Source organism: Salvelinus namaycush, chromosome 10 (genome assembly GCF_016432855.1).
Source record: "Salvelinus namaycush isolate Seneca chromosome 10, SaNama_1.0, whole genome shotgun sequence".
Taxonomy (NCBI): domain Eukaryota; kingdom Metazoa; phylum Chordata; class Actinopteri; order Salmoniformes; family Salmonidae; genus Salvelinus; species Salvelinus namaycush.
The window spans coordinates 10,713,988-10,733,441 of NC_052316.1; the positions used below are offsets into that span (position 1 = coordinate 10,713,988).

A 19,454-nucleotide genomic window follows, 5' to 3' on the forward strand; every position below is an offset into this window, starting at 1 on the left:
CAGTGCTAAAGGGTTTTATCAAGATATCACAATACGAGGTCCCAAAATAACTTCACACAGAACTTAAACTAACAGGAAGGCGATTACACTCAAAACAAAAACAAATATTCATGACAAAACACAACACGCGTCAAGGCCCGTGGAAATTAATCTCCGATCCCGCACAACCATCTGGGTGGGGTCCAACAAAATGTCCACAAAGGGGAAATGTTTTCAAATCCCTGTTTGACTACTCTCTCACTCTCCATTTTTCCCGTCCAGCCGCTTAACAAAAACAAGAAGTACAAACATTCTGAAAATAATAGCCAAATACCAGCTGCAGATTAGGTGGTTTTACAACGTTGGAGGTTAGTTGTATGTTTTTCGCTGCTTATTTTGGGGCTCACATCTGCTTCATTATTTTATTTGCTATTTAATTGCTCCTCTCCCTCTTCCCTCACTTGTCCCATATCGCACCTGTATTGAAATGGCTTTTTTTACGAGCCTCGCTCGGTTCCAAGATGGAATGCAACATGCTGTAGAATAAGCCTAGATGGGTTCGTTTGTTCTCATTGTCCAACATGTGAACTGTTAATTTCTTTGCCTTTCACAGATGGCTATCGAGAAAAACTTCAGGAAAAATGCTTCGGCTTAAGTCTCAATGACAAAACCCCACTCAGGCAGATCAAGAAAAGGGGAGAAATCCACACTAAAAGGATGGCTTTGTTCACACATATTTAAATGGAACAGTCACAGATCACAACCACATTCCAGATAGGAGGAAAGAAAAGGCTCAAAGAGATGGCGAACAAGTTTACCAGAGAGGCTTTACTCACTGAGTTTACATTTGCATAATGGGGCCCTCTCCCCAACCACTTTGTCCCTACTGTACGACTAACAGAGGACAGTGAAGAATTGAGAAAAACATGAGCAGGCGAGCCACTGAGAACTAATGCCTCTTTTCTGGGTCTCAAGACTCATTCAAGTCCATTCCTCACCAAATATATTTTTTCGAATCCCTCTGGATTTCAGCAGTTTTGCAGGTCCATCTACCACTGTGGAACAAAATCTGAAAAGCTAAATCTATTATTTAGATGCCAAAATGTCACACACACACTCGCTTCTCGTAGGGTCACACGTTGTGTAAAAGTTGGGCTACACCACCTATCTGCTGGGAATGGCCAGGTGGTCAAGGAACAATTCTTGGCCCTCCCATTCTGTCTGTTGGACTGACTGGTTCTCTATTGCAAGTGTGACTAGTTCTGTCTGCTGAGGTTGGCTCGGTCGGTCTTCACCCCTAATGAAGAAACCAGTTTAAATTTACTGGTTGCTGAAACTTCCTGAAGCTTGACATAAATCATGAGTCATATTGGCTAAAGCTGCCTAAGTCAGATGTAGGCTACACAGAACATTCAAATCAATTCTGGGCATTATTTAGTGTAGAGAGAGCATGACTCTTACACTGCATAAAAAGTCTACTTGGCAACATCTTGGCAGTAAACGTTTGAAGAATGCTACAAAGCAGGACAGAGCATGATTTCTGGGATGCCATATGTTCTGGGAGCCACAAAGACTCCACCCCACTGTACGAGTCCTGTAATTCTGCACTTTACAGTGGTGTTGGCAGCGTTTGAGAAAGATTAACAGTGGCCAGTTTGAAGTGGTGAGACAACATGCCCGAATGCATGCTTGCCTTCTGTCGTTTCATCTTGTTCTGCAGCACCAGGAGAAGTGGGTCTACGGTGGAGACTGACCCACCATTAAAGACATTTAGCTGAATAGCAGAATACCAATACTCATCATCATGGGAGAAGCCAGTGTGCAATATTCCCTGGGTTCAGCCCTACATGTGGAGCGCTCAATGGATGGGGATTCTTGTGAAATGGCTCTGGTGTTCAGTTGTTACGATGGCAAGGCGAAAACAATCAAAGTGACCGACACGAGGTAAAAAATAACAACTATTGTGGTGTTTAAGGAAGTGTTTGCACCAGTGCAGAAATCAAACAAAGGCAATATTGCCTAAAAAGATAAGTACATTACTGTTTTGAGCTTACTTTGAATGCATTTTAATCCATCCTGAAGACAACAGTTCCAAATTGTACTGGTGAAAACGACACAGTAAATCTAGCCCTGAGTGTGTGTGTGTGGTACTTTCCTGCAGCAGTGTGACGATGGCCTTCAAGTTTCCCTCTTACGTGAATATTTGTAAAATGAGCGTGTGGCCTGTTGGGAATTGTACTACTGTGTGAGGTCAACTGACCTGACTCCGATGAGAATGGAGATGCACATGGAGCAGATGGGGTCAGCGATCATCAGATCATACTTCTGCATCAGGATGGCTGAGATGATCACTCCCACACTGCCCAGTGTGTCAGCTACGATATGTAAAAACACCCCTGTAAAACATGGGTTGTCTTAAGTATTTCATATCATCCATAACTACAAATAATTTGTCCCGCAGCAAACACAATATATAGATATATATAGTACCAGTCAAAAGTTTAACACCTACTCATTCAAGGGTTTTTCCTTTAAATTTTACTATTTTCTACATTGTAGAATAATAGTGAAGACAGCAAAACTATGAAATAACACACATATGGAATCATGTAGTAACCAAAACAAGTTTTGAACAAATCAAAATATGTTTTATTTGAAATTCTTCAAAGTAGCCACCCTTTGCCTTGACAGCTTTGCACACTCTTGGCATTCGCTCAACCAGCTTCATGACCTAGTCACCTGGAATGCATTTCAATTAACAGGTGTGCCTTGTTAAAGTACATTGTGGAATTTCTTTAGTTCTTAATGTGTTTGAGCCAATCAGTTGTGCTGTAACAATGTACACAGAAGATGGTATTTTACCAAATAGGGCTAAATCCATATTAATGGCAAGGATAGCTCAAATAAGCAAAGATAAAGTCATGATGGACTGTCATTTTTAAGGTCAGTCAATCCGGAAAATTTCAAGTGCAGTCGCAAAAACTATCAAGCGCTATGATGAAACTGGCTCTCATGAGGACCGCCACAGGAAAAGAAGACCCAGAGTTACCTCTGCTGCAGAGGATAAGTTCATGAGAGTTACCAGCCTGAGAAATTGTAGCCCAAATAAATGCTTCAGAGTTCAAGTAACAAGACACATCAACAGTTCAGAGGAGACTGTGTGAATCAGGCCTTCATAGTCAAATTGCTGCAAAGAAACCACTACTAAAAAGGACACCAATAAGAAGAAGAGAATTGCTTGTGCCAAGAAACATGAGCAATGGACATTAGACCGGTGGAAATCGGTCCTTTGGTCTGATGAGTCCAAATTTGAGATTTTTGGTTCCAACCACCGTGTCTTTGTGAGACGCAGAGTAGGTGAACGGACGATCTTCCCATATGTGGTTCTCACGGTGAAGCATGGAGGGAGTGTGATGGTGTGTGGGTGCTTTGCTGGTGACACTGTCAGTGATTTATTTACAATTCAAGGCACACTTAATCAGCATGGCTACCACAGCATTCTGCAGCGATACGCCTTCCCATTTGGTTTGCGCTTAGTGGGACTATCATGTTTTTCAACAGGACAATGACCTAACATACCTCCAGGCTGTGTAAGGGCTATTTGACCAAGAAGGAGAGTGATGGAGTGCTGTATCAGATGACCTGGCCTCCACAATCACCCGACCTTAAACCAATTGAGATGGTTTGGGATGAGCTGGACCGCAGAGTGAAGGAAAAGCAGCCAACAAGTACTCAGCATATGTGGGAACTCCTTCAAGACTGTTGGAAAAGCATTCCAGGTGAAGCCGGTTGAGAGAATGCCAAGAGTGTGCAAAGCTGTCATCAAGGCAAAGGGTGATTACTTTGAAGAATATCAAATATATATTTAGATTTTTTGTGTTATTTCATATAGTTTGTCTTCACTATTATTCTACAATGCAGAAAACAGTAAAAAAAGAAATGATTTAAATGACTAGATACAGTATCAGAACATTTAAATAAAAAGTGGTCAGTGACCGTTTTTTATAACTCCATTTTATCCACTTTTGTTTAGTCCTTCAATTGAAATGCAACATGAATGGAATTCCATTTTGGAGTTTGGCTGGGGTTAGCCTTCGGAAGTTGAGAGTGTTACACTTTCATTGCAGCACAAAAAAAGGAAAAAAAAGAAAAGCATTTACCAGGTATTTAAAGGAGCACGTCAATGAAAAATTATAATTTGTTACTGTGCCTATGACCTATAATTTTGATTTGGGCAATTCTCTTAAATCCAATCTAGTGCTACAATCTGGCAGGGTGTATAACATTACAGTGACATATGACCTTGGATGTGGTAGGGTTTAAAAAAAATGTTTCGGGGAAAACTGTGGAGTTGAAAAGGAATGTTGACGAGGACGTCATTCCACGCCAAAAGTACCCTGCACTTTGTGAACGGAAAACCGAGCCCGACAGAAATAATCAACCAACCTCCTGGGTTCTAGCTTCATAACAACGCCACCCAAAGAGGAAAGGTCTTCAATGGCCAAAAGGGAACAGTGGTTAAGTCACCTTTTGCACTGTCAGCTCCCCCTTCCCCTCTTTCTCTCTCCTATCCCCCTCCTCCTCTGTTCTCCAGAGCCCCCTACGCCACCCCAACTTCTGTGTGGGCCCAGTGTTTCCCCAAAGCAGGCCTCCCAAAGGGCCCATTCGCTCTCCCTCTTCATTGCTCTCTATGTGCCGGGTGAAAGGGACAAACTACTTTCTCCTTTCAGCCCTTTCCCACAGAAGCCTGGACAAAGAAGTTTAGTGACAGTGCTCCTGGACTCTTTCTCAGATGTAATGGTGCCTTGACATTTCCCCACCAAATTCAAGTTACCAGACCCATTAAATCTCACACCATTTCAACGTTTTTGTTTTTCAGAGATGTTGGAAATACCATCAAACAGATAGTCCTACATGATGTCTACTATGTCAAGGCAACCGTACCCTATCGATGCATTAAAAAACACAGTATTCTTCCCTTGAACTGGATGAAAATGTATAACTACAATCTCACATACAACATTATAGCCCATTAAGGTGGTGTTGGATGGTGGTTTACCAAGTCTAACATGAGTAAATATCTTTGGTATTTTTAAGAAGATCAAAATAGTTTGTGCACAGTCCACATACAGTGCATTCGGAAAGTATTCAGACCCCTTGACTTTTTACACATTGTTAAATTACAGCCTTATTCTAAAATTGATTAAAAATATATATTTTCCCTCATCAATTTGCACACACTACCCCATAATGACAAAGTAAAAACTGTTTATTTTTTATTTGTGTTAATAAAAAATTTAAAAAGATTTACCAGACATTTACATAAGTCTTCAGACTCTTTACTCAGCACTTTGTTGAAGCACCTTTGGCTGGGTTTACAGCCTCGAGTCTTATTGGGTATTACGCTACAAGCTTGGCACACCTGTATTTGGGGAGTTTGTACCATTCTTCTCTGCAGATCCTCTAAAGCTCTATCAGGTTGCACATGGAGCGTTGCTGCACAGCTATTTTCAGGTCTCTCCAGAGAGGTTCGATCGGGTTCAAGTCTGGGCTCTGGCTGGGCCACTCAAGAACATTCAGAGACTTGTCCTGAAGCCACTCCTGTGTTTTGGCTGTGTGCTTAGTGTCACTGTCCTGTTGGAAGGTGAATCTTCACCCCAGTCTGAGGTCCTGAGCTCTCTGGAGGAGGTTTTCATCTAAGAACTCTGTACTTTGCTCCGTTCATCTTTACCTCGATCCTGACTAGTCTCTCAGTCCCTGCCGCTGAAAAACACCCCCACAGCATGACGCTGTGCCACCACCATGCTTCACCGTAGGGATGGTGCCAGGTTTACTCCAGATGTCACGCTTGGCATTCAGGCCAAATAGGTGCCTTTTGCCAAACTCCAAGCGGGCTGTCTTACTGAGGAGTGGCTTCCGGCTGGCCATTCTACCTTAAAGGCCTGATTGGTGGAGTGCTGCAGAGATGGTTGTCCTTCTGGAAAGTTCTCCCATCTCCACAGAGGAACTCTAGAGCTCTGTCAGAGTGACCATCGAGTTCTTGGTCACCTCCCTTACCAAGCCCTTCTCCCCCGCCCTGTTGCTCAGTTTGGCCGGGCGGCCAGCTCTAGGAAGAGTCTTGGTGGTTCCAAACTTCTTCCATTTAAGAATTATGGAGGCCACTATGTTCTTGCGGACCTTCAATGCTGCAGAAATGTTTTGGTACCTATCCCCAGATCTATGCCATGACACAATTCTGTCTCAGAGCTCTACGGACAATTCCTTCAACCTCATGGCTTGGTTTATGCACTGACAATCACTGTCAACTCTGGGACCTCATATAGACAGGTGTGTGCCTTTCCAAATTATGATCAATCAATTGAATTTACCACAGGTGGACTCCAATCAAATGGAAGCAGGATGCACTTGAGCTCAATGTCTTTTTTTTTTTTTTTTTTTTTTTTTTTTACACATTGGTAAATTCTAAACCTGTTTTTCCCTTTGTCATTATGGGGTATTGTGTGTAGACTTCTGAGAATACATGTATATGTAATCCTTTTTAGAATAAGGCTGTAATGTAACAAAATGTGGGAAATGTCAAGGGGTCTGAAAACTTTCCGAAGGCACTGTACAATAGGTGAACAAAGACGAGTAAAAAGCTGCATCGAATTAGTCATTTCAATGTTCAGTACCTTGCAAAATCTGTTTGCTGGAGCCCTTCCCTGGCGTGTGCAGTTCATCTGAAATAAATAAATTCATGCATTAATTAAATACAGCAATTAGTATTGATTATAGAAAACAGGGCTAACCACAAATGAGATTTACAACAGCCTTTCAACTACCTGGATAGGTTCATCGAGACTTCTGCTGGGACACAATGAAAGGGGAGTGAAGTGCTGCCACATATGCTTAAAGCTCCAGCTCACATAAAGTTCTAGCAAATACTAAATTGTGTGAATAGCAATAGACAACAGTAGAGCGAACAGTCAAGAATTGCATAGCGAACATTCAGGCCTAATAAACTAATCCCCCTGCCCCGACAATTTAGTCCACTTGAGCAGACAGCATCAGCAATGTGGCAATAGCACCACCTAGTGTTTTAGGCAAGGTGGAATTTTGCACATTTGGGCCACTTATCCAGTGTGTGCAGAGCTTTAAAAAAAAAAAAGAAAGGAGGCATCAACACAGACCCAGGAATTGATTTGGATTGGACTTCTAAAGCAAACACACAGATGCAGAAGACTAATTTAAAATGGGCTTCAATAAAACCACCAACAATTGTGCCAAAAACCCAATTTTTAGGAAATTGTTGCCGGTTATCATACACTGCATATTCACGCTCCTCAAAATGGTTTTGCGTATTTACCTAAATTAAGATTTAAAAACACTGGATGCCACTGAAATAACTACCAATTCTAGAACAAAATAATTATTCTCATACTGCATTACAGGCATTTGGTTTTTCTATGCCAGGAAGTGTTGTTGCCTTACCATGGCAGTGAGGGTCCTCGTGGGAGTGGCCGTGCTCTCCGTGGCTGTGCCCATGTCCGTGGCTGTGCCCGTGTCCATCTTCATGCCTGTGCTCGTGCCCATCTCCATGTTTGGACTCGTGCCCATGCCCCCCATGGCTGTGTCCGTGACCTGCATTGCCATTGAACAGAGAGTGGCTGTGGCCGTGACCTGCAAATGACCGTAAAACACAGATTACACCTACAAATACATTTGTGTTGTCAGTTCTATTGAACATAAAAGGCGAATGACAAATCATTTGGTCTTGGTGTTTAGGGTCTAGTAGGGGTGCTCCCTACTTGAGGAATGTGTTCTGTAAAAAGCACTCAATGTTTGTAGAGGTGCCGACTAAGGGAAAGTACAGCGCATTGGGAAAGTATTCCGACCCCTTGACTTTTCCCAGTTACGTTACAGCCTTGTTCTAAAATGATGAACGTTTTTTTCCTCATCAAACTACACACAATACCCCATAAAGACAAAGCAAAAAAAATGTGTTTTGGAAATCTTTTCAAAATACTAAACTGAAATATCACATAAGTATCCAGACCCTTTTACTCAGTACTTTGAAGCATCTTCGGCAGCGATTACAGCCTTAAGTATGACGCTAGACGCTTGGCACACCTGTATTTGGGGAGTTTCTCCCATTCTTCTCCACAGATCCTCTCAAGCTCTGTCAGGTTGGATGAGGAGCATTGCAGCACAGCTATTTTCAGGTCTCTCCAGAGATGTTTGATCGGGCTCTGGCTGGGCCACTCAAGGACATTGAGACTTGTCCTGAAGCCACTCCTGTGTTGTCTTGGCTGTGTGCGTCGCACCAGTCTGAGGTCCTGAGCACTCTGGAGCAGGTTTTCATCAAAGATCTCAATACTTTGCTCCGTTTATCTTTCCCTCGATCCTGACTAGCCTCACAGTCCCTGCTGCTGAAAAACATGCCCACAACGTGATGCTTGGTATTCCAGCCAAAGAGTTCAATCTTGGTTTCATCAGACCAGTGAAAAAATTCTCTCATGGTCAAAGTCCTTTATTAGGTGACTTTTGGTAAACGCCAAGTGGGCTGTCATGTGCCTATTACTGAGGAGTGGCTTCCGTCTGGACACTCTACCATAAAGGCCTGATTGGTGGAATGCTGCAGAGATGGGAGAACCTTCCAGAAGGACAACCATCTCCACAGAGGAACCCTGGAGCTCTGTCAGAGTGACCATTGGGTTCTTAGTCACCTCCCTGACCAAGGCCCTTCTCCCACAATTGCTCAGTTTGGCCAGGCAGCCAGCTCTAAGGAAGAGTCTTTGTGGTTCCAAACTTCTTCCATTTAACAATTATGGAAGCCACTTTGTTCTTGGGGACCTTCAATTGTGCAAAAAAATGTTGGTACCCTTCCCCAGATCTGTGCCTCGACACAATCCTGTCTCAGAGCTCTATGGACAATTTCTTTGGCCTCATGGCTTGGTTTTTGCACTGACATTAACTGTCAACTGTGGAACCTTATAGACCGGTGTATGCCTTTCCAAATCATGTTCAATCAATTGAATTACCACATGTACTCCAATCAAGTTGTAGAAACATCTCAACAATGATCAACAGAAACAGGATGAGCTCAATTTCGAGTTTCATAGCAAAGGGTATGAATACTTATGTAAATAAGGTATCATTTAAAAGAAATGTAAAAAAATATATATATTTTAAACCTGTTTTCTTGTGGTATTGTGTGTAGATTGATGAGAAACCTTTTTTATTGAATCCATTTTAGATTAAGGCTGTAACGTAAGAACATGTGGAAAAAGGGAAGGGGTCTGAATACTTTCCAAATGCACTGTATACTTTCTAAAAAATAAAAGTTGCACAACATTTTCCCAACAATTTAATTGGTAAACCTTAACCGTTAGGTTTATCCATTCAACTGTTGAGAGCATATATAGCTAATTAAACTGACCAAAGCCACACTATAAGCAGAGCCGAGTTAAATCTCCCCTGACAGACAGAAGAGCAGAACCACAAAAGGTGGAGCGGAGGTGAGCACAAGCAGCAGCAATGACGTTTGCAGAATGGTGAACTAAATTAACAGCCATTGCAGAGGAGTGTTTGTCATCTTTGACTGGATGCGAAGCTCTGCTGACTGAGCTGCAGATCATGTGCTGCAGCTTTAAGTCATGTGCATATAGTGCGACTCAATTTCCTGCCACAACAAGACCCTGTCTTTCAAAGATAATTCGTAAAATTCCAAATAACTTCACAGATCTCCGTTGTAAAGGGTTTAAACACTGTTTCCCATGCTTGTTCAATGAACCAAACAATTAATGAACATGCACCTGTGGAACGGTCGTTAAGACACTAACAGTTTACAGTCGGTAGGCAATTAAGGTCACAGTTATGAAAACTTAGGACACTAGAGGCCTTTCTACTGACTCTGAAAAAACACCAAAAGAAAGATACCCAGGGTCCCTGCTCATCTGCGTGAACGTGCCCTAGGCATGCTGCAAGGAGGCATGAGGACTGCAGATGTGGCCAGGGCAATAAATTGCAATGTCTGTACTGTGAGACGCTTAAAACAGTGCTACAGGGAGACAGGAGGGACAGCTGATCATCCTCGCAGTGGCAGACCATGTGTAACACCTGCACAGGATCGGTACATCACACCTGCGGGACAGGTACAGCATGGCAACAACAACTGCCTGAGTTATACCAGGAACACACAATCCCTCCATCAGTGCTCAGACTGTCTGCAATTGGCTGAGAGAGGATAGACTGAGCGCTTATAGGCCTGTTGTAAGGCAGGTCCTCAGACATCACCGGCAACAACATCGCCTATGGACACAAACCCATCACTGGACCAGACAGGACTGGCAAAAAGTGCTCTTCACTGACAAGTCGTGGTTTTGTCTCACCAGGGGTGATGGTCAGATTCGTGTTTATTGTTGAAGGAATGAGCGTTACACCGAGGCCTGTACTTTGGAGCGGAATCAATTTGGATGTGGATTGTCCGTCATGGTCTGGGGCGGTGTGTCACAGCATCATCGGACGGAGCTTGTCGTCATTGCAGGCAATCTCAACGCTGTGCGTTACAGGGAAGACATCCTCCTCCCTCATGTGGTACCCTTTCTGCAGGCTCATCCTTACATGACAATGCCACTGTGCGTGATTTCCTGCAAGACAGGAATGTCAGTGTTCTGCCATGGCCAGCGAAGAGCCCGGATCTCATAGGAGGGTGAGGATAGGAGGGTGAGGGCCAGGGCCATTCCCCCCAGAAATGTCCAGGAACTTGCAGGTGCCTTGGTGGAAGAGTGGGGTAACATCTCTCAGCAAGAACTGGCAAATCTGGTGCAGTCCATGAGGAGATGCAGCTGGTGGCCACACCAGATACTGACTGTTACTTTTGATTTTGACCCCCCCTTCCCCTTTGTTCAGGGACACATTATTCCATTTCTGTTAGTCACATGTCTGTGGAACTTGTTCAGTTTATGTCTCAGTTGTTGAATCTTATGTTCATACAAATATTTACACGTTAAATTTGCTGAATATAAATGCAGTTGACAGTGAGAGGACGTTTCTTTTTTTGCAGAGTTTAGTATCACGCCATTATATGAGGCAAGCTATTAGTGTTTGAAAAGGGTACAGGGACTGGTGACTTAAGAGCAGAAAGGGGTTAGGCAGTGAGCCTGATGGAATTTGAGAGAACAACTTGGGGGACCACAAAGTAAAGGAACTTTAGGGGACACAAGTGATGGGTGGATGAGTTGAATCAACTCATGGCTCCACCCCAACACTATATGCTTTTAGACCTAGCATAGAAGCGCAAAGAAGTAGTACAGGGACTATCAGGAAAGCGTGGAGTGACCACTTGCGAGAGAGTGAAGATTAGCAAAACGTGGAGTGATATGGTAGATGTGTAAAGTGACTACGGGGAGAGCGAGAGATGTCCTCATCTTACCTTCATCCCCTCCGTGAGAGTGGCCGTGGCCCCCGTGCTGGAACACAAAGATGCCCACCAGGTTCACCAGCAGCCCAGCGACAGACACAGGGAGCAGACGATCGTGATTCACGTGTGGCGGCTCCAAAGCCCTCTGTCAGATGCAGCAGGAGACAAGACCAGTCAAATCAACATCGTTACTGAGAATTGATCATCTTAAATAAAAGTTGATAGCACTGTGATTCAACAATATTTAGACAATATAGGCCTTGTCTTATCAAAATCATTCAAATCAATGTTGTTTTCAATATGTGAAATACTCCTAATCAAACCCATTGTGTTCTGTGGCATACCTCTACGCCTTCTGAGAAAATGAAGAAGGCAGTGAAGATGAGGAACAGGCCATTCACAAACCCTGCCAACACCTCCGCCCTCACGTATCTGAAAACAGAAAGGGAAGTGCAGTACACACAGGTCAACAATAGAGGCTAATCAATGTGATTTAAAAACAGCTGGAGCTATTTCAGTGCCAACAAATTGTATTTGAATTCCATAATTTTGTATCAGGATATTGAATTTGAACGTAATATTTTTTAAACGTGTAATGCACAAATTAAATCATTTCATTCATAAATTGATATAGTATTTCATTTGAAACTGAAATGAATTAATATTGCATTGAGTTTTAAATGTAATTGAATATTCAAATTCAATATTTATCTATTAAGTTTCAATATGGTAGATATTGAATTAATTGTGTATCAAGTTTACAAACTATAATTTCAAGTTAATCAACATTAATTATTATATTCAGTTCTCTAAATTCAGATTCAAAACCAGAGACAACATCCTGGTACTTTGCCAGACAGGAAAGGTAGAGGAGAACAGAGGATTAAACTCTATGGTAAACAGAAGCTTCTGGTGGATTCTAAAGCCAATGTGGCATGTTGAATACATTTTCTGCCTATGAATTTGGCGCTAACGTTTCAACCATTTTGGCTATTGTGTCACCAATTTTTTTTTTTAAAGTAGATAACCGTTCCACTCCCTATTTAATATTGTGACTGACTGGGTTCGAAATAGGTATCTTGCATGTCACAAGACTGTTAGCCCACTTAGCTAAAGCCTATAGGGATAAGTTCAGGAAATGTATGTAAAGGACAACATGCTGCTTGCTTATCGAGTACCGCTCCCCTCTGATTCAGCTCATAGAGACTCGAACTCAGGTCCTCTGCCTCGCAAAACACACGTGACCGCCCTCCTGAAGAGTTCCAACACACCGCGCTGTTGAAAAAGGCCTTCAATTGGACAAGGGGCGACACTTCAGGCTGATGAGTGAGTTTCAGATCCCATCTGCTACATTCACCCCACAAACTCACTCTACAGCAACTCCAGTGTTTGACTTGCAACTGTAGACCAGAGTCCAGTAGCACCATTGTAAAGGACGTCACGCTGCCTGCTTAGCAAGTACCGCTCCCCCCTGATTCAGCTCATACAAAGCATTCCAACCCATCGTGAGTGTCACAGATCTCCATCTGCTACACAAATACAAGTCTTAAAGAGCCAGCAAGGTTACTCATCAAAAGTGTGGGGTTTGGTTATACACGCTTATGTGATGAGCAACATGAAGACATACACTCCTTGACCAAAAGTATGTGGACATCAAACTGCTCGTCAAACATCTCATTCCAAAATCATGGGCATTAATATGGAGTTGGTCCCCCCTTTGCTGACACAGCAGCCTCCACTTTTCTGGGAAGGCTTTCCACTAGATGTTGGAACATTGGCGTGGGGACTTGCTTCCATTCAGCCACAAGAGCATTAGTGAGGTTGGGTACTGAAGTTGGGGGATTAGGCCTGGCTCGCAGTCGGCGTTCCAATTCATCCCAAAGGTCTTTGATGGGGTTGAGGTCAGGGCTATGTGCAGGCCAGTCAAGTTCTTCCACACCAATCTCGACAAATAATTTCTGTATGGACCTCGCTTTGTGCACGGGGGCATTGTCATGCTGAAACAGGAAAGGGCCTTCCCCAAACTGGTGCCACAAAGTTTGACGCACAAAAATGTCATTGTATGCTGTAGCTCTAAGATTTCCCAATTTCCTAGCCCGAACCATGAAATACAGCCCCAGACCATTATTCCTCCTCCACCAAACTTTACAGTAGGCACTATGCAGTCGGGCAGAGAGCGTTCTCCTGGCATCCGCCAAACACAGATTCGTCCGTCGGACTGCCAGACGGTAAAGCATGATTCATCACTCCAGAGAATGCGTTTCCACTGCTCCAGAGTCCAATGGCGGCGAGCTTTACTCCCCTCCAGCCGACACTTGGCATTGCAAATGGTGATCGTACACTTGTGTGAGCAATGGAAACCCATTTCATGAAGCTCCTGACGAACAGTTCTTGTGCTGACGTTGCTTCCAGAGGCAGTTTGCAACTCGGTAGTGAGCGTTGCAACCGAGGATAGACGATTTTTACGTGCTACGCGCTTCAGTGGTTTTGTTCTGTGAGCTTGTGTGGCCTACCACTTCGCGGCTGAGCAGTTGTTGCTCCTAGACGTTTCCACTTCACAATAACAGCACAGTTGACCGGGGCAGCTCTAGCAGGGCAGAAATTTCACAGACCATTCTACTACCAATGTTTGTCTATGGAGATTGCATGGCGGTGTGATTTTATACACCCGTCAGCCATATGTGTGGCTGAAATAGAAGATTCCACTAATTTGAAGTGGTGTCCACATACTTTCGCATATATCGTGTAGTTTTAAGTCTCCAGCAAGGGTCATCATTATAAGGGTAACATGTGACTGACTGGGTTAAGACTGTTGGCCTGCTGAGCTAAAGCCTAGGTATTAGTCCTGTGACTTGGATGGTCTCTTCAAGGAGGTCAAAGGGGGGTGAAGTGTAACGCAAGTGGTTCGGTGACAACGCTCATGTGATGAGTGACTTGTCTGAGACCTGAAAAGTTGCATTGTCTGGCGCTCAGGATACCTGGGTCAGAACCCCATCAGTAAAACAAGTCTTCAGGTCTCAGGCAAGGTTGCTCATCACATGCATGGATCCCCAAATCACCTCTGTTGCACTCATTAAAATGGAGGGCACAGATCCTTATGCCTCCGTTGGCCACAGAAAACGGTAGGCCTGATTTCGAACCCAGACAGTTTGGTGCCGTGATCTCTGAGTAGGAGTTCAAAGGGCGGTGAAATGTGACCGAGGTGGTCTGATGAACTACTCTCTTTTGAGGAGTAACCTTGCTGCAGACTTGAGTTAGCTTCCTGAGTTCCTCCCCATGGGTTTAGCTAAGTGGATCGGCACAGTCTTGTTACATATAGGAGACCTGGTTCAAACCCAGTCAGTCACAAGTGCAAAATGAAATAGGACGTAGAAAGGCTATGACAGGGCTATTCAAATCTATTCTTATGGAGGTCAAACTTGTGACACTTCCTTCTAACGTGTCCTACATGGCCTGTGATATTCATATTAGGGAACAGAAGGCACGTCCATGTCCAAGAGTGTTAGCTTCAGGAATGGGGTCATAATAGCTTATAGCCAAAACGGTTCAAACAGTAGACAAATTCATCAGAAGAAAATATTCAACATGCCACATTGACAGAAGAGAACAGATAGCCTCTGACTACCTTTCCTGTCTGGAAAAGTACCAGGATTACATCTCTGGTTTTTGAATCTGAATTTAGAGAATTTAATGTCTGAGAAGTTGAATATATTAAATATTGATAAACTTGAAATTATAGTTTGTAAACTTTATACACAGACAATGAATTCACTATCTACCATTTTGAAACTGAAAATAAAAATATTGAACTTGAATGTTCAATACAATTTAAAATTGAATGCAATATTCATTCAACTCAGTATCAAATCATGAAATACAAGGTCAATTATGAATTCAATGATTCCATTTGTGCATTACAAATTCAAAATCCAAATTCAGAATTATAGAACTTAAATACAATCAGTTTGAACTGAAATCACTCCATTCAGCTGCAACACCTTTGTTACATTAGTAGCAATACACACATCCAAATATGTACTAAAGGTGCAGATTTAGCGATCACCAGCAGGATTGGCAACCCTGGATATCAATAATGGCATAAGATCAAAAATTATACAGGTAACCATATACGCTTGGTAAGACGTCACAAACTTCAAAATGTAAACATTAGCAGAGACTCCTTATCAGTTTTGGAGGCAGCGTTACCTTTGCTAGCGAAGGCGCAAAAAGTGAAGCTACAGTCTACATTGCTTGCATACGTACCCATATGAGAATGAGTCATTCGACCTCCACCTGGAAATCACGGAGGCTGCAAGTCCGGCTAAAAGTGCAGTGCAGTCAAAGAACATGTGAAAGGAATCTGATATCAAACCTAAACTGAGAGCATACACACACACACACAAAAAACAACTTGTTAGACTAGACAGTCTCCCACACCAGATATCTATCCTCCCCAAGCTTTGCAATTGCCGGGGGTCAAAGTTACACTAATTTAAAAAAATGTTTTATGAATGACTAAGTTATGGCTGATAATACATTACTGCACATATTAGTTCTAATTAGCTAGTTACTTGTCTATGGGAACACATGGATTTTATGACAGTGACATTTTAACCCTAGCAGCTGGTTCCAGGCAACAATTTGAACACATGTTGCAGATAGGATGTCCTGGCAGAAATTCATGCATAAAATACTGCCATCAAGATGGATAGCCATTTTAAAACACATAACTAGGGAATAACATGTGTCTAACTAGATGTTATAATGTAGTTTGTGGTACATTCCCACTGATGGAGCCAGTGCATGCAACGGGCATTGTTGGTACAACGCTTGCTTAGACATACGTGGCACATCCTGAAATAAGAGTTGCGTTTGTTAGGCTTTTCCCATTGAATGATACGGAACTTACCTGTTACTCCATATGCCGTACGATAATTCAACAAAAGCAAAGGACAGATTCAGACAGAGAAAGAAAAACAAATTGCGTGATGTTTTATCAGATAGGATAGATCTGGGGAAAAAGAAATTTCACTGAATTAGAATCGCAGCTAGCGCGAGTTATCAACCAAGCTAACGTTACCTAACTAACGTTTGCTAGCTTGCGCTCATCAAAACAGTAGAGCCAGTTAAGAATGAGAAGTAGCTACCTATGTCAAATGTGCAAAATTGCATCAATTTCCTGAACAAGCATGTTGTTGACCGCACACAAATATGTAATACTATACAAACCCCCCCTACGCTAGCTAAGTAAGTCGGAAGTAACTAACTTCCAGCTGTGTTGGTGTCCAGCTGACATTCGTGCATCTGAAGCTAACTGGCTATCAAGACAGTTAACCTAGCCTTATTTTTGTCTATGGAGCTAACTAACAAATATCTATTTGGTCAGCAACCAAGGTGGATGGTCCCCTACCCCTAGCAAGCTGTTTTGGTAGTTAACGTTAGCTAGGTAACTACAGCATAATATTTGGCATCATATTTTACACATCTGAATTAAGCTAGCAGTGCAGTGAGCATAGAATCAAAATAGCTAGCTAACAAGCTAATTAAGACCTACAAAATACAGCAAGAACACAAACAAATAAGACAATTTACCTGAACCATCCTGAAATCTTGGCTAGGAGGTTGAATTTGGGTGGCTTGTACTCGTCGTCTTTTATAGATAATGGTAACATTTTAGCAGTCCCTCCCAGGTTGTGCCAAGCTAGCTAGCTAAATACTGCTGGTTTGAGCTGAAACCACCAACTCAGCTCTCAGCCAATACATCCAATCAATAGAGGGCGCTTGCGCTACCAAAACATGTAATACATGTTATAGGGACTGTAATGCCTGCCTACAGTTATGGTACAAGTGGTTTTCAGGCAGATTCTCAAATAAAGCCAATGCATGGTATGTTGGTGTATGGATACAGTAGGCAATCCTATATTCTGGGGTTCCCATATGGAGGTCCAAGGACCCCCAGGGTTCTCATCAATGTGCTGAGAACCCCCTATCAGATATGGTATTTGGTATTTTATTAGGATCCCCACCGGCCTGTCTCAATCCTGTGTATTTTATCTAAGGTCATGGAAAAGATTATGTTCAAGCAGATTGATATTAGCAGTTATTTCCTTACATAACCTACTATATGAGCTCCAATCTGGCTTTAGGAAATCCCATTCCACCAATAGTTGCCTACTATATCTAACTGACTACATCAGGAAGGAAGTAGATGGAGGGAACTGTTGTGGTATGGTTATGTTAGATCTCCAAAAGGTGTTTGATACAGTGGATCATGAGATTCTGTTTAATCAAACTAAGAGCCATGGGCTTGAATAACTTAGCTGTAAAATGGGTTAGCTCTTATCTGCAAGGAAGAAAACAGAATGTGGATGAGACCCTGTCTAAACCCCAAGGGAGTGCAGGCTCCACTTTTCTTTTTGTTGTATATAAATGATCTGAAATCTGCCTGTACATGTGACCTTTTCCTCTATGCAGATGATTCTGCACTGTTGGTTTCCCACAAAGACAAACATGTGGTTGAGAAAGCCCTCAGTGCTGAACTTTGGAATGTCAGTAAATGGCTATAAGCTGTCACTTCACCTTGGAAAGTCCATCTTGTTCTGCTCCAAAGTGAAGCTGAGGAAATCCCCTGATTTTAAGGTGGTAGTAGATGACTTAGTAGTCACAGTAAAGCACTGTTAATTACTAGATAACCATCTGACAGAAGAGAGCATGGCACAAAAAGTTATCTCCAAAGTGAACCATCAAATTTGGTTTCTGGCAAGAACCTTCAAATATCTGGATAAGAATGCAATGGTGGCATTGACAGGGGCTCTTGTTCAGTGCCACTTCGACTATGCGTGCTCTTCCTGGTACAATAGTGCCCCACAGATAATACAAAATCAGTTCCAGACATCTCAGAACAAATTAGTCAGGATAACTCTTAAACTTCCAGCACATATTAATCTTGACCATTCCCACTTTGAAAGCCTTAGATTGCTCAAAGTGGAACGAGAGAGTCTCTCAGATTAAATTGTGTCTTGTCCATAAGATTGTCCACAGTATGGTCCTCAGGTACCTATGTAACTACTTTAACTTGGTGAAACTGAAAGAGTGAAACTGATATTGTTCATTTTAGATTTAATAGTGGTATGGGGAAATTAACTTTTTTTTACTCAGCTGCCATTCTTTGGAATAGTCTTCCAAATCATTTGAAACTTATACCTTCAATGGGTAGTTTCAAGTTCTCACTGAAAGAATTGCTAAACAGTAGCAAGTCTCAAAAGTGTGTAGTAAGATTATAGTGCGTGGCTGAGAAGGAAATGCCCGGGATAGCATATGGTCTGCCTATTGTGTGTCATATTGTGATTGTCTTGTATATATTAAGGGTATGTTGTTTATTAGGAGTGGAACTGTACTAATTAGCTCATTTTATGAAACAAACAACAATTCTGTCTGTCATTGTCTGTTGCAACTACAGCTGCCGCCTAAACTTGCTGCATCCCCCGTTCCCCTTCCAAAAGGACCACAATGGAAATAAGCTTTTAAGCTTTGTGTTATCCTTGATGATTTTCTTAAATTGAATGTGGAGGCGTCACTGGCTGGAGCACCCTTATGTACAGTATGTATTTAAAAAATGGACCAATAAATTAAATCAATCAGTCAAAACTGTTGCAAAAGCAGCAGCTACTCTTCCTGGGGTCCACACAAAACATGACATAATACAGCACATTAATAGACAAGAACAGCTCAAGGACAGAACTACATACATTACATAAAAAATGGCACAAATAGCCTACATATAAATACATACACACAGCATATCCCAGGGACCCCCATCAGATTCTGTTCCCCAGAGTGTTTCATTGTAATATAAGGCTTTGTGCTCCATCATATAGATATGGTTCCACCATCACATCAAATCAAATTGTATTGGTCACATACACATGGTTAGCAGATGTTATTGCGAGTGTATCGAAATGCTAGTGCTTCTAGTTCTGACAGTGCAGCAATAGCTAACAAATAATATATAACAATTCCACAACAAATACCTAATACACACAAATCTAAGTAAAGGAATGGAATGATAATTTAT

General features: G+C 42.4%; 1 protein-coding gene across 2 annotated transcripts in view; it reads right to left on the reverse strand.

Annotated features, from left to right (window-relative positions):
* The window catches only part of LOC120054660 (zinc transporter 7-like), a 32,250-nt gene extending 15,114 nt beyond the window's left edge, over nt 1-17,136 (reverse strand). The window contains exons 1-8 of one of the 2 annotated variants that reach the window (XM_039002186.1): nt 16,973-17,136; nt 16,290-16,391; nt 15,644-15,757; nt 11,725-11,812; nt 11,393-11,525; nt 7,450-7,638; nt 6,651-6,698; nt 2,240-2,375 (exon numbers count right to left, since the gene is read on the reverse strand). In XM_039002186.1, coding sequence (XP_038858114.1) covers nt 2,240-2,375; nt 6,651-6,698; nt 7,450-7,638; nt 11,393-11,525; nt 11,725-11,812; nt 15,644-15,757; nt 16,290-16,391; nt 16,973-17,052 — 890 coding nt within the window. In that variant the 5' untranslated portion in view covers nt 17,053-17,136. The remainder of the gene's footprint in view (nt 1-2,239; nt 2,376-6,650; nt 6,699-7,449; nt 7,639-11,392; nt 11,526-11,724; nt 11,813-15,643; nt 15,758-16,289; nt 16,392-16,972) is intronic. The other variant, XM_039002187.1, reaches the window with a different exon arrangement.
* Between the last annotated feature and the right edge of the window lie 2,318 nt (nt 17,137-19,454).